Source organism: Accipiter gentilis, chromosome 18 (genome assembly GCF_929443795.1).
Source record: "Accipiter gentilis chromosome 18, bAccGen1.1, whole genome shotgun sequence".
Taxonomy (NCBI): Eukaryota; Metazoa; Chordata; class Aves; order Accipitriformes; family Accipitridae; genus Astur; species Astur gentilis.
In genome coordinates this window covers 1569300-1585163 of record NC_064897.1, presented here as the reverse complement: position 1 = coordinate 1585163, position 15864 = coordinate 1569300, and the positions used below count along the sequence as shown (strand labels likewise).

At 40.7% G+C, this 15864-nt stretch overlaps 1 protein-coding gene across 8 annotated transcripts in view; it reads left to right on the top strand.

The window, feature by feature from the left end:
* Nucleotides 1–15864, top strand: part of SHISAL1 (shisa like 1) — a 197126-nt gene that overhangs the window by 171246 nt on the left and 10016 nt on the right. Inside the window, exon 7 of one of the 8 annotated variants that reach the window (XM_049821427.1) lies at nt 44–3060. The exons of the other annotated variants lie outside the window; for them this stretch is intronic. Coding sequence (XP_049677384.1) covers nt 44–59 — 16 coding nt within the window. The 3' untranslated portion in view covers nt 60–3060. Of the gene's footprint in view, nt 1–43; nt 3061–15864 lie in introns of those variants that run through there. 8 annotated transcript variants of the gene reach the window in all.

Below are 15864 nucleotides of genomic sequence, written 5' to 3'. Positions count from 1 at the left end.
CGTATGGATTTTGCGGCCCAACTAATGTTGATTTCTTCTTTAGTATGGAAACCATCTGAGGGCTGTCCAAAGACCTGTGTGGTCTGAAGGTCCTGGTGGATGTACCTTCCGCAACCCAAACACCGTCAGAGACTGCAAGTGAACGAGATTAAACGGTTGTGGCTTGCCTCTCGGTGGTTCCTCCAGGTCACGGCTGAGGTGCGTGAGCTGGGCCCTTCCGTGCTCACTGGTCCATGTAAGAATCTGCAGTCTGGTTAGCCTGAGCAAGCTTTTAACAGCTGGAGATCAAACAGCAACAAGCAGCAGGCAAATTGTTACTGCTGCTCCGCAAAGTACAAGCCAGGGAGGCGATAAAATGAAGTATTGTAAATTGAGGAATCAAAATCCTGATTACTGAAAAAACTTGTTCTCATGCCCACGGGAATATTGTTAGTTAATAATGACTAAAAAAGGTCAGACTAGCAAGGAAGATCACGTAAGAGGAAGCGTAGGCCAGGGCAGCCTGGCAGTCTCTCCAGTTTCTCCGTGGCTGTGCTACGTTCCAGATGTGAGGGGAACAGATGAACGTGATCTCTCTGCCTTGCTCTGATGATGTTAAACTCCTTCCATACCTCCATCAAGGATGCAGATCACAGGGAATACTGTCTTGAAGTCTAACTTTTGCCTCTCTATTCCCTGCCTTTCTGCACAACAGCACGCAGAGCCAATGCCTGCTCTGCGATCAGATATGTTATGCTACATGGCTCATGGTTTCGGAAACCTGCTGGTTGTCCAGAATCAGGAAAAGTATCAGCCCAGCAGGGTAAACCTGTGCTTATTTCCTTTATGCAGTTGGAATGGGTTAGACAAAGGCAAGTCTATTTTACTTCCCCTTATTAGATCTTGCAATCTGCTTTTGCTGTGAATTCCTCTGGGTCACATTGTCTTTTAGACAACAAATAGAGTAGTTTTTAGCCTGCTGCTATTCACCTGGTACTTGACACCTCTTCAAAAGACTACCAAAGCACTTATAAACAAAGAGAGAAAAAAGCCTATAAAAATATTGGCAGAGTTTAGAAGCCAGCAGGTAACTGAGCATGTCCGCAGCAACTGTGCAAAAAAACACAGGGAGTAAATACTTTGCTGGTGGCTAAAAAGACTATGTGAAAGAATTCCCTTTGATACCAAATTTTGAAACAGGATACAGACTATCACCGGAGCGAAATACTCACGTTCAGTAGGTGCTCTGCTGCAGCAATTTAAGAGCTGCGCATGCAGTCTTGCCTGTGTCGCCTAGCTTGGGACATTGGCACTGAAGTGGGTCAGCTGTGCAGTGTGAACATGGCCATAGTCCACCAAAATCATTAGACGCTGGGTTGGTGGGAGGTTTTTGTGCAGAGGCTGTTCTTGATACAAGCTATTTACAGTAACAAATGCAACAAAATCTGCCTCCTTCCATTTTAAGTAAAGTGAAGATATGAAAGATCTCAAATTCATATTTGCAAAATTGCTACATTAAACAGGAATACAATCATACTGTTTTAAAGATGAAAAGTTTTGCATCACAGGGCAAAGCATAGTTTTTATTTACAGCCCCCATCTAGATTTTTATATTACACTCAGACTAAATATGGCAAACCAGAGCACCAGTAGTTTTTTTTAAAAAGATGGCAAGAAATAAAATTGAATACTCATACACAGTGCTTTTATGAAATAACTGTCTGGGAATTAACATCATCTGGAGAATCTGTCTGGTAACAGATGTTAGGTGTGTTGGGCAACATCTACCTTTATATGTGTGCCTCCATTCCCGTAAATAAATTGGGTTAGAAAAACAGATATTGTTGAATATATTTTCTTCTAAATATTCTTGTCTATTTGCTAGGAACTGCATAACTGTAAAAATAGAAATTGCTTAAAAACAAAAGCACGGCTAAGGAAATCACTTTCTGCTCCTAGAAGAGCCAGATGCTGAAACTCATTTTGCACTGCATATCCCTTCTGCCGGGCCTCGTATTTGATGTGGGGGCAGGAGACCAACAGCACAAACAGGCAGTGGGCTTGGAACCAAACACCTCAAAATCTGCAATGCTCTCAGTCTTGTTTACTTGCCTCACTACTATAATCATGCAAATAAAAGGGAAGATTTATTTTTCATTTTTATCATTTGCATTTAAGTAATACTTAAGTTACTGAATGCTTGCTTGCTTCCTTGTATTTAGAAATTCATTCTTAGCATGTGACCTTAAGCCAATATGCAAGGTTTCTGTCCACTGCGATCTGAATATAGGCAATCTTTGTGTATATTGATAGACACTGCATCTTTTGTTGATACATATGTGATATATATTGTTCATTTCATGCCTTATTCTCCTTTTCCTTTCGCTCTGTAAAGTATAGACCCCATATTGCAACATTTATTTCTCTACATTCTTGTTAACTGCAGATTCATTGGATATGGGCTGATTGATATTCCGTATTTTAGCTGTTTCTCAGCCTTTCCATCAAACTGGGACTGTCACATGCATCAGCTGCAGGAAAGTCTTTCTTTTAAATGGACCGTACAGTTGCAGTGATTTAACTTAACTTAAATGTGGTCATGAATTGTCAGAAAATAGCAATTAGAATAAAAGTGAGTAGTTAAAAGGTTGCCTGAAGAGTACTGCTAAATGAACTCTGCACCCTGAGAAATGAAAGCTAGTAAAGATACTGGAAACCAGTTCTGAACATTTTCCGTATTTAAATTTTCACAGGTATTTTGAGTAGAATTTTTTGCAGCAAGATCATTACCTCATCTACATTATAACAAATCTGGAATAACACTACTAAAGTAGCAGATAGCAGCATAAAATTCGTGTGAAATCAGAAGGCTCCGATTAAGCCCACAATTGCACTGCATAATGTCACAACACTATAGCATCTCGCACAGGAATGAGTGTGACATCCCAGGTTTTATCAACCAATTCTATCTTCTCTGTCACAATAGAAACCACTTAATTGTAAAAGGCTCTGTAGTTATTTTAGCAGTTACAAACTCCTACCCTTTATATCCTCTTAGGTGCCAGATGTTCAACATTAATTGTAATAGGACATGCACATTTTACATATTTTATATATGCACTGAAAAATAAAATAGCAAGGTTATTCTAAAGGTCCTCATTTGGATTCTGAAGTGTCGCAGAGAAACTTTAAAACAGCCCCAGCCACTTTGCAAGTACAGCTGAGCGCGACAGCTGAGCTTCGTACCCGCACCCATTGATGCAGTCTGGCCAGTGCTCTCAATAGCACATCAAAGGTGTCCAGGCTGGCTGATTTCACTTTCACGTTGGCATTTAAAAAGCTAAGTCAGGTGCTCACAATCACTCCTGATTTAGATCTGTAAATACAAATGTAACTGAAAATCAGCCTAGTTGTCTCTGACGTGCTTTTAAGAGTAGCTGGATCTGAGTAGCAACAGCAAGGAGGTATGAAGCAGTGAGTAGCTCCCATGTTCTGTTGAATTATGCAGTCTCAGTTGTATTAATCTTTAACTGGCAGGGAGCAAAACTTTTATTACATTGGTAAAATTCAACTAATTGTTTTTATTTTTCTAGAGACTAAATAAAGCAGATGGACAAGCAAACAACAGGGAGAAAAAACAGCATTGGTCAAAGATAATGCAAGTGGTAGAAGAAATAAAAAGGGAGGTATTAAGGAGCTGGAGTTAATGATCTAAACAGGCAAGCCTTCCTGTGTTTATGCAAAGTTGCAACAGGATTTCTAAGGAGATTTAGCATAACCCAGAGTTCTGAACTGAAAGAAAGTACTTTAAAAAAAAAAGGGGGGGGGGGGGGGGTAAGATAAAATTATGGACAGAATACTGTCCACCATAAGTAGTCTATGCCCCAGAGAACTACTAAAACCACCTACAAAACAACTATCTACATACACTCGGTGCTTTTAACAGAAGTGAGAATGAATAAGAAGGAAAAAAAAAAAAGCCTCTAAAGTAAAATCCCATTGCTTTCAGTGTCTTGGGAAATCAACTCCCAAGGTGCATTTTGGATATCAAGAAACAGGTAACTCCCTAACTCAAGGAGGAACAAGCAGGTAGTAGAGCTGAAGATCATGTACAGACCAATTTATTATTCTCAGAGTTATTATTAAACAAAAAGCCATATGTAATAAATAATCCTTTTATGGGGTTGCAGAGAATCTTTTAGAGTATGCTAAAATTTCTACATGAAATAATGGCATACTGTGGAATACCAGACAGTAATGAAATCATCATAAAGCTTATGTGATAATGCTGAATGCATGACCGTAAATGGTAACAATGTCAGACAATTATTTGCAGTGAGAGCTGAGGTCAAGATCTACGACATCATTACTTTTATTGTTACTGTTCTCTGATTAGATCATGACGAAGACAACTGCAGCAAGCAATTAGGCATTTCATCAGAAAAGCGATAAAACGTGTTTGTATGACCTTGGTTTTATAATGATGTTTCACTGCATGGTTCAAGAAAAGGACAGCAATTAGACACAGTCAGTTTGTTCATCATTAGGAAGATACCTGATACATGGCTGTTTCATGTCTCAAAAGCAAAACAGGTTAAAAAGCATTGAAATTTGAGAAATGTTAGAGTCATTTTACTGTTTATTAAAGTCATGAGAGAACGCTGATGTCAATCAGCAAACAATTTTCAAGAACTTAAGAGGTTCTGGAGAAGTTGCATGCTCAACACTGTCATAAATACATATACACAGATATCTACAACCATAATTGTGAAGAAAATCTATTAACTGCAGGAAAAACATGCCTCTGAAAAGACTTCAAAATCCACTATAAAAAGTTTCTTGGAAACCAGAAATGTTAAAAAGATAAAACCAGTTTAACACATTAAATGGCAAGAATATGACAAATATCACTGGAACACAATAGGAAATGCTGCTGATGTTAGTCCCATGTCAGGTGATAACGTGATCCCAAAACAGAACAAGTGAGACGTGTTACTTTAAACATCAGAGAAATGAGTTTAATCAGCACAACACTATGCAGCCCCCAAAGAGCAGCATCAAAAGAATAAATGGTGGAAACTGGGCTTCAATCATAAAATACAGGAGGGTAAAAATAACTGTAAAAAGTGGTTATGTGTGAAATAAATAAGCTACCTCACTTCACAATAGGGTAATCTGTTTCCTGGTGTTTGTATATATTGGTAACCTTTACTTAGTCTCTAAAGAATCTCAAAGGTGGAACGATTGTGGAGACGTAACCATTTACAGTAAGTGTTAAAAGCACCAACTGTTGAGCTCAAACCTAAAAGGGCATAAGGTCCAGCTATAGTTTTTATTTCTGAAGGACTGGTGCTCTAGTACTAGTTGAGTAGTCTATGCACAAAGGAGCCTTCATAGTTACGGGAATTGTGTGTGTAAGTAGCTAATCATATCTCTGAGCTGAATTCTGTATTAGAGCAATGCCTTGCAGTTATTAAAGTGATGCTGCTCTGAGAGCTGACACACACTACACAAGCTGCCTTCTTTCTGTTGAAAATCATTACTATCATGTAGCAGCATGTGGAAAAGCAATTGCAGTGAGCTTCATCAAAAATTACAGTAAATTAATTAAACAGTCATTAACTATATTCTGCGTTGATTAGTGATACAGATTTTAATCAGTCACACAGACGAGGGAGGCAAGTTATTTTCTATTGCATTCCCAACTTCTCATCTCTGGAAAATGATGAGTCACAGGGAGCTGCTGAACCCTACACCTTTTATCATTCGTATGCTAACAGCTCATCTCCAGCACAGTTTCACCTAAAAAGTTCTAAAATTGTGATTGGAAAGCAGTCAGAGTTCACCCTTTTTGATCACCAAAAACCTCCCAAACTTCTCTAATGCTGCTGAAGTTAACAACTGAAATGAACTAGATACCTGCTTGATTTGCATTTTAAGACGTTTTAAAGAGAATTACATGAGGGGCTGGGAGTTGACTTTTTTTTTTACTATTCACTGAAGTTTCTTAGTGCTCACAACAAAAAATGGTGTCCCAATTAAAAAGAGCCCCACTGGTTGCATGAATGACTAAACGAAGACAAAAATGTGGATGCATTTTTGGGAACGTGTTAAAAATACAACCTAATTGTGATGCTATTGAAAAGAAAAAATAAACTTGGTTTGGCATTTGCCAACTCTTGCTCAGGTTGCCTCTTCCTGTCTTTTCCCTGGGAATACATAAAGCAAAAGTAAAAATACCTGAAGCAGTCCAATAGCCATACTTAGGTCCACAAGATGATGCTGGCTGTAAGGGACAGGTTTTGAAGGAGTTAGAGACAAGTGAGATAACAGAAAAAAGAGCTTGTTAAGCATTAGGATAGAGATGAAAGTAATCTACATCTTCCCATTTTAAGTCTTAATCTTCCAGTGTTTGTTACACTAATAAATTTCACCTGCTAATATAGGCTAGAATATTTAAAAAACAAAATCAGTAAAAATTAGCTGGGGGATTGGCTGGCATTTCCCTATCTTTGTTAAAGGCAGTTCTCATGACCACTGGCTGTAGCTGGAGTTAGCGCTGCTCGTATAATACTACAGAAGTAAACGAGTACTTAATAGGCTGTGGTGTATTTATCCACACAGTGCTTATGTGAGCTAGTACAGTTTTCTTACTTCCATTTGACAGATGAGACAGAAAAGCTTATCTGGTTATTGAGGGCCACACTGAAAGTATTTGATGATACTTCCATTATTGTAATTTGTGTAAAATTTTGTAATACTGTAAGAGCGTGAAATTGTCCCCCACTTCCAGTATCATCCTGCAGCTTCCAGAGGATCATACCTCCTTCATATTCCTTTATATTTAGGAGGCAGTAATCCTGGGACTGTGGAGGTCTGTAGGTTTGGGCTCCCAACAGTCCCAGGTTCAACATATGCAAACACTGATTCTTCTAGTTGAGTTTTGCACCTTACCTGACATAGTATGAGGAGACCACATGGAAGCACACGAGTAGATTTGTTTGCACAGTGCAGCATGTAATGTAGTGCTTTGGCAAGGTTCTAGTAGACTGTCTAAGAGAAGATGAAGGGGTCATTAAAGGATTCACAAACTCTTGGTGCTGCATCCAGTTTCTACAGATGTCTCTCCCATAGTTCTGTAAAAATTTGCAAATGCATTACAAAGATCAAATATACAACATGCTGTAATCTAGCTCTTGAAGACTTTTTATACCATGCTTTGGTATCTGAAACTTAGCACACCTACCTGGGCAACAACCTTCCTACCTCACAACGCTAAGATTGCACATTTGTTTCTACTACATTATGAAACACGGACATAAGGTTCAGGTAATGGCACAACTCACACTCTACTGGTCTGTTGTAGGCATTGCTGATATAGAGTATCCTGGAACCATTTGAAATAGCCAGTAATACAATAAGTAACTACTCACCATCAGTTTCTTGTGCAGTATGATGGCAAAGCAAGCTAATGACATTCTTGAGTATAGAAAGAGGAGATGAGATACCAATTAGAAGTAGGGAGCTGTTATCTCACTAGCAGTGGTGAGACTGCTAGAGGAAAACATAACCTTCACTAGGGCCTGTAGCAGAAAAAAATTGTAATGGCAGATGGGAAAGCATTCAGCAAGAGCTGCAGAGCTTATCTGACTTTTGGAAAGTCTGTCAAACTGTAAGAAGTTTAAGAAGCTCAAGGCTAAAAGAACATTAAAAGGCAATTTGGTCCCAGTCTGTAAATTCTTTGTGGCAAGATTTCAGATAGCAGAGGACTGTAGCAAACAAAGACAGAAAAAGATCCAATACCTGGGAGATCAATTTATACAAATCTTGACTGGCGATAAGGAGCAGGATTAACCTCAGTCAATTTAGTGATCTACAAGTTGAGCATCTACTAGTTATTTAGGCATCCTCACTAACACCTTGAAAGAGCCATTTCCAGAGGGCTATTCGTCCCACCTCTCTTGAGATGGATTGAATCACTTGGAAGCTTCTCTTCATTCATTTTTTGACATTATGCTGGAAGGTGAGCTTTTACAAGTTGCTAACATTTAACCAACTGAAGTTTGACAGTGGGATTCATCTCACCTAAGTGTACATTTCTTTTCAAAGTTGGCAGTTCACCAAGGAAATGTCTTGAGATGCAGCAGAATACCCATTACTTGTGATTTGAAAACTGGCAAGGGGGCTCATGGTATATAAGGAGGAGTCATTGGATGGGAAGATAGGTCTGTACAGGAGGCCAAACTGAGGACCCTAAGGAGAATGGCTCTTTAAAATCTGATTTTGGGGGGAAATGTGTGAGGCTGCATTCCCAGAAGACTCACACCAACATCAGTTTTCATAGAATCATAGAATTGTTTAGGTTGGAAATGGCCTGTAAGATCATTAAGTCGTAACAGTACACCTAGCACTGCCAAGTCCAGCACTAAACCATGTCCCCAGGTGCCATGTCCACAAGTCTTTTAAATACCTCCAGGGATGGTGACTCAACCACTTCCCTGGGCAGCCTGTTCCAATGCTTGACAAGCCTTCTGCTGAAAAACATTTTCCTATCTAAACCTCCCCTGGCACAACTTGAGGCCATTTTCTCTTGTCCTATCACTTGTTACTTGGGGGAAGAGACTGACACCCACCTCGCTACAACCTCCTTTCAGGTAGCTGCAGAGAGCAATAAGGTCTCCCCTGAGCCTCCTTTTCTGCAGCCTAAACAACCCCAGTTTCCTCAGCCGCTCCTCATAAGACTTGTGCTCTAGACCCTTCACCGGCTTCATTGCCCTTCTCTGGACACGCTGCAGCGTCTCAATGTCTTTCCCTGCAGTGAGGAGCCCAAAACTGAACACAGGACTTGAGGTGCGGCCTCACCAGTGCTGAGTACAGGGGACAGTCACTTCCCTAGTCCTGCTGGCCACACCATTTCTGATACAGGCCAGGATGCCCTTGGCCTTCTTGGCCACCTGGGCACACTTGCTGGCTCGTATTCAGCCAGCTCTTGACCATCACCCCCAGTTCCTTTTCCACCAGGCAGCTTTCCAGCCACTCTTCCCCAAGCATTTTCCTAGCATCATCGCATTCTTGTTGGACTTACAGAGCAGTCAGAAAACATGGGCCAACAGCTGCATATCAAAAATCACACGATGCTTTTTCCAATTGTTTCATCCTCTACCATTAGGGAACACAGGGGACAAACGTGGTCTTCTTACTCCCCACCTCTTCCAATAAATGCCTGATTATGCAGCTGCTGCATAATAGCTGCTGATGCCAGTGGGACTACGTGGTGATTGCATAATCACACCAAAGAATGGAAATCTCTGGGCAAAGTCTCATCTCAGCACCACCTGCCAAATCCTCGTCTCTCACGTTCTGTGGGCACAGAAAGCCAGTGGTGGTAACAGAGCTGAAGAGGTGAAGATTATTTTTGTGTGTAAGTAACCGGCTTCCAATTTTTTATTTGGAAGTGCTGTAAGATTATATAGGACACAAGAACATTGACACAGCACAGCAGGATTCTCTGTTACAGCGCGTGCATGTGATAGCTGTTGTTGAATTATTCTGAGTTATTACGGTCTAATATTAAGGTGCACACCTGAACACTGCAGTCATCACTGGGCAACTGCAAGAAGCCTAAATATGCATCATGAAAAAATGAGGATACAATAGATTCACAGAACAAAACATGCATACACGTGCAAACGAATAAATAAAGAAGAATAACTTAGAACAAACAGAGAATAACCCACCAGCTGGCAGTCGTAATTGTTCAAAACAAAAATTTCCATGCTTCATAAATTATCATTCAAACCAAGCTGTACTGAATAGAGTACCTCAGCCCGATGACACTAAGCAAGCACTGTTTTTCTTTCTCCGAGACTCAAGAAATGCTACTCAGCAGGGGTCATACGCTGTCATTGATCCATGCACAAAGATCCTTTTACAGCCAAAGGACTTTTTACAGCCCAGCAGACCAGTATCTAGATGCAGCTGTGAGACAATTTAAAAATAATAAGCCAGTCACAGTTCAACCACTGGCGTCAAGGTATGTTTCTTTGTGAAGCCAGCAATACAGCTCAGATAACCACGAAAGAGAAATTATTTTCTTGCCCCTTGCGCTCTGCTAAAATTGTCCAGGGTCCTTGGCTTCTTCTCTTCCCACATCTCAACACACCTCAACTTCTCCTATGGCTTTTTACATGGGAAAGGCAGGGAGGAAAGAAGGGAGAAATATTTCTGCCTAAAATTGTCTTTCTAACATCTCTTACAGCATGTAGTGCTGTTTCCAGTGATCATGTTGTGGGTGTTACCCTTCTGCTCCTAACTACAAATAAACAAAGTTAAAAATTATTTATTGCTTGGATGGTTATGTGCAACCAAACATACCCTGGATCTACAACAGGAAGCCAAACAGTAACCAGATTAAATTGCAACAGCTTTAACTTCCGGTTTTTTTAATTGTTGATAATTTGGTTACTGTTAAAAAGTTGTTCTATGCTCTTTTTTGAAGTATCTCGAGAAATTTATTTTAAAAGAAATAGTTTTAGATTTCATACTGCTAGAAAAGCCACACAAATTCAGTTGGAGGAGAAAAAAAAATCATACACAGAACAGTTACAGGAAACACAATGACTGTTTCATCCTACATTGAAATCTAGCTCTCAACACAGTAATTACCGAGCTCTGACTCAGAAGACTAGCCCTCTTAATACTGAAAAGCGAAAGTAGAAAAGGCGGCTGTTTGGTAAAAGAGATAACTATTTCAAGAAATACAGTTTTTGCCATATGCCCTTAATATGCATTTTATTTCCAGAAATGAAAGAATTTCCTGTGTTGTGTGGAGGTAAATAAAAAAGCTGATTTAACAGGGAGTAAATACACAATTCTGGGCTAAACCACAGGTTTGGGGATCAAACTGCAAGTGCTGAAACAGAGTCCTCCCTCCCAAATGGACTGTTCTGCAGTTGGAGCAAGTTCAGCCTCTGGCGAGACGAAGGGAAGCAGCTCATGCATCTTGTTTCAGCTCTCCTGGAGGAAGCAGCAGTTATTACAGAAGGCTTTTAATGCACAGGAGAGAAAACTGGAAACAGAAAGAAAGGGGAGGAACTTAGTAAGTCAAATGAAACGAAGAGGCTAGGTGGTGACTGAGGAGCAGTTCCAGCGTCCGCAGGGGCTCACCGCCTACCTTGCTGCTGGGCAGTTGCTGGACAGGGCACAGGAACCGGCCACCTTCCTCTTCAGGGCCACTCTTCTGCCCCCTCTGCCCCTGCAGCACCCACCTTGCTACCAGGGGAATGGAGAGCCTGCAGGACTGCATGATGTTGTCAGGAACTGCAGGGGATGCAGCTGGGATCCGGTTCAAGCAATATATTAATCCCATCTGCTTTGGAAACCAACTTTGCTGCCTTCTTTAAAATCGAATCTAGAAAAAATTCTCCTGCTTCTAACATAAATCCCCTGAAATCTCAGTGGCTTTCAGTTTTGTTGACTTCCATGGGCCTTGAAAGAAGTCAGCACCTTGAAGCTCTGCAAATGGTACCAAAACACTCAAATCTAATGTTTGGCTAACCCCTTCCCTGCCTTTCAGCATGTTTCAACAGTTCAATTTCCATGAATGCGTTTTTTTTCCTCTGATGGACTTCAGGACATGCTAGGCAGCAATTTTAATAGACTGAATTTTGCTGGTGCCAAGGCGGCAAAGAGCGCTAGGGCAAAAAGAGATAATAAAAGGAGCAGGATATTCACCTGATGTAGGCTAGCCTACTTTTGTTCAGCTCAGTAGTTCATTCTTGAATTTTACAAAGAAACTAAGCTACACTTACATGTAAAATGTGGGAGATTGTATACAGAAACTGTGGGCCAGATAAATAAATGATTCATATATACACATATATAAAGACATGCATGTGCACTCATATCACTATACATATACCCACATAGTTCCTTACATATGGCCACATTTCTCCTTCACTTACTAACTTTTCTGTACAGCTCAATTAACGTCAAGGTGCAAACCACATACATCACCCTGTATAATAAAGCTGCATTTAACCACAGCTGTAAGTTGCAAAGACCTGTCACAACACTTAGAATTGACCATCCACTGAATAAAGATAGTCTACACTGAGTATAGCTTGCATAAACATCCTTTTAAATTATGTCCTTCATTTATTTATAAATTATTGGTCACTATATGACAAAGGAATTACAAAAAAATTAAGTTACTAGACTTAATAAAAGAATACAGTCTGTAACTGCTCTTCTTTCTGAATCAGGCACTACTGTTACACCAAAGTTTTGGGTTTTTGTTGGTTTTTTTTTTAAATCCCTAGTGAAGTTTTGGGGTGCATTAGGAGATTGCGTAAGCAGGGAATGGCAGTGTCCTAGCAAGCTACATCATAAAACACATGGCAAGTTATACTGCTTGCTTTTTAAACCTGGCTTTCAATTTCTAGCGGATCTGTTAAATTCAAATTGTCAGCCAGCATGAAAGGAGGCCTTTTTCTTATATCATGTACCTGAATTTTACATAGAAGGGCCCACTCTTGTAAAGCCTCTTGTACTTTTCATTGTGCTCTCTTGGATCTTAGATGTATGCATTGACACTGCTGTATAAGAGCTCAGCAAACATGAAGAATACTTGAGTATCTTAGGTATGTCAAAGCCCTTTTGAGGGAACAGATTTTGAAAGCTGGTAACATCGGCTTTTGGGAAATTGGGATGAGCTGAAATCAGAGACATTCAGATAATTCAGTCCCTACCACTGATGTAGAAATATTCAAAGGTTCACAGATTTTTTTAAAAGCTCCTACAGCAGTACCAAGAGATTTCACTGTACAAAAAAAAAAAAAAGAAAAAAAAAAGGAGTATCGGAGTATCAGAGTATCAAGCCCTGCTCCAGAGTGCCTATCTATTACCCGATCCACAGGAGCATGCAGCATCTCTTGGGGTGCCACAGTCATGAGCCTCAGGGATGTACCTTTGTGCCACCCAGCCAATGGAAGTTCATGAGAGAGGGGGAGAAAAAAAGTATCTTTGGAACTGCACATGCATATGTAGGGTCAGAAGCTGCTTTTCTTTCCAGAGGTAGCTGTATGAGGAAATACCTACAGGCCCTAGCTTTTCCATCAAAATCTTTTAGTATGTTACATGTCTTAAACACGACTCAATTCTGCTCATGAATGAACGCGAGGGAAGGTTTCTAACCAGAACATGGAGACTCCAGAACAACTTCCACTTAGTGGTGCTGGATTGTAAATAGCACAGAGTTGGATATATTTACATAGAAGATGATATATTTGCATCTGGCAGTATGCAACTGAACATGATGGTAACAGAAATCCATCCTAGCGCTACACATTTTTATAATTCAGTTTCTAGGGGCAGTGGGACTGCTCATTCCCTAAGTTAGGCATGGGACTTTTAGGTACCTGCACCTGAACTGATTACCCATCTTTCTTTTGGAGCCAGTAAGGACAAAGGGGAGTCTCCGCAGCATCACTCACCCAACTTGATGCCTAGCCCAGGAGAAGAGTAGCTCTGCAGAGGTGCCTGTTGCTTTCTGTTGACAATAAAGGAGCCTGAGGTGACTCTCTGGAAGTGAAGACATCTAACCATTTTGATGTCTAAAGTTAGGTGAGATGGTATCTTACACTTACAGTATCTATGCCGTTAAATTACACATAGCAATAATCTCCTTTCCAAAGTGACATGCCTGCCCCAGATCTTAAAGCAGCAGGCAAAAAAATACTATCTTGCCTCTGGCAAGAGTTCCTCTTGGCCTCTCCGTGTCTAAATATCTCAAGTCATCTTCCTCTATGACAGGAATGCAATTAAAACTATTTGGTCACTCCAATTAGCTGAAAATATGTGAAAATGAGTAGGGTATCAAGTGGAACAAGAAGTCTGAGTTCGTTACATGATATCCCTGTTCAGTTTGGCATCACAATTCACTGAGGTCTTGAAAAAAACCTGAAGGTGGTTCAAACTGTATACATAAAACTGGGGGGGGGGGGGGGGGGGGGGGGTGTGAACATGCAAATTTATTTGCCTTCAGGTGTATCAGTTATTTAATGGTTGCCACACATTAGCCTACAGGAAAATTTGGCAACAATCAGCCAGATAAATTTCAGCCTCAAGTGATGCATCTGATTCAGGCACCCTGGTAGCAACTTGAGGGTTTCATAGATATCTGGCAAATTAGTAAGTCCAGCTCACTTTCAGTTTTACTTGTAATTGGCCATCCACACTTTTAAGATGCTTTGGAAGACCCAGGGTGTTTTGACTATTTTTTTGAAATAACCTTAGTAGGAGGAAGGAAACATTTCAGGTCATTAAAAATCAGACTGCAATGCTTCAGTGAGGGAAGACACAGGCAGCTTTTCAGTGATCATCTTTCAATTTATGTCCTCAAACCTTCATCTGTTCCTCTATTCAGCACTCATAAATCGGAACTTTGAATGCTTCAGATTTCCTTTAAAAAAAAAAACCCTCAGAAATTCTCCTGGATGTTTTTACTTTCCAGAACTGTGTTCAGGAGTATAAACCATTTCAGGAACTATCAAATGAAAAACATTGCCACTAATTGAAAAATACTTGACTTTCAAAAGCATAGGATTACTTCAGAAACCCTTATTCACAGTAAGTAATATTTATTTATGTTAGCAACCCTATTGGTTTCACATCACTGCTCTTTGTGAGAATTGTAAAATATGGCCTTTAGTAAAAAATAGAGAAAATTGTGTCCTGTGTGGTTTCATTCCTCTCCCACCCAACCCAGCTGATGGGACAAAAGATGTATTTAATTTGTAGTATTATAGATGTTCCAGAAACTCTACAGGAAACCCGTTTTCTCTCTTAGCTTTGGTCTGTTAGCCAGGCAGCCATATTAATAACAGAAGTTAAGCCAGCTGCTGTTTTAACACCCGCAGTTCTGGTGGAGGAGGTGGGGAAGGCAAGTCCTCGCCTGCAGCAGCTCTCCAGGCTCACTCCAAGTGCCAAGTCTCCTCCTGCATCCGTCTGTGAGACAGATCTGGGATCCAAGCAGATCCCAAGCTTCACTTACCAAAAAAGCAATCACACCGTCGGTAACGAGACCATATGCTGTGCCAAAAACAGCGCTGGTGCAGGGCCCTCCCCCTCATTGCAGGGGAGAGCTGGGAGGCAATTTCTGACTGGTTGCACTTTGCTTCCCAGCTCTCTGGCTACCAGCTCAGAGCACTGCCCTAGACACAAGTCTGAACCAGTGAACCCACCAGTATGAAGCTGAAACATGTGCTAGAGACAAAGTGTTCGTCTGAAAGCAGTCTTTGAACTCTACATTAGCAACAAGAAGTCATGGAATCAAATTTAAAAGTAATTTAAAGAGGCAAATAAAGACCTTCCACTGGTGTGAGTAACCTTATCTCATGTGTGACTACACACCAGTGGGGGGCTTGGCTGTTGTTAATTAGGAGGTCTTAGTACTGGGTTCAGAATTAGCTAGGAAATAACCAGCAGTAGAATGTAAATCCTTCAAGTTGCTGTACGTTCCTCTGGCATGGAGAGTAGCCCTGCACCTCCCCTGACCCACTAGCTCTTCCTCTGCAGGACAGCAGCACAACCAAGGATCTGGCCAGCAGGTACCTGCCATCCACCAGCAGCTCTTTCTCCTGCACAAATGCCCAAACCAGCCTACCCCCCAGGAATGCAAGATCTTCCCAAAGTTTCTAAAGCTCCTTTAAAGCCAGTGAGCAGCTCTCAGCAGTGATGTGAAGTGCAGTTGGGTTTATATCCCCCAGTCCTTACAGGAGTTACACAAGCTTAATCCAGGCTAAAAGAGGTGAGATTCTCAAGAAATGGGGCAAGCAATTTAAAAGCCAGATTTACCAATGCTCATAACAAATTATTAAAATGGAA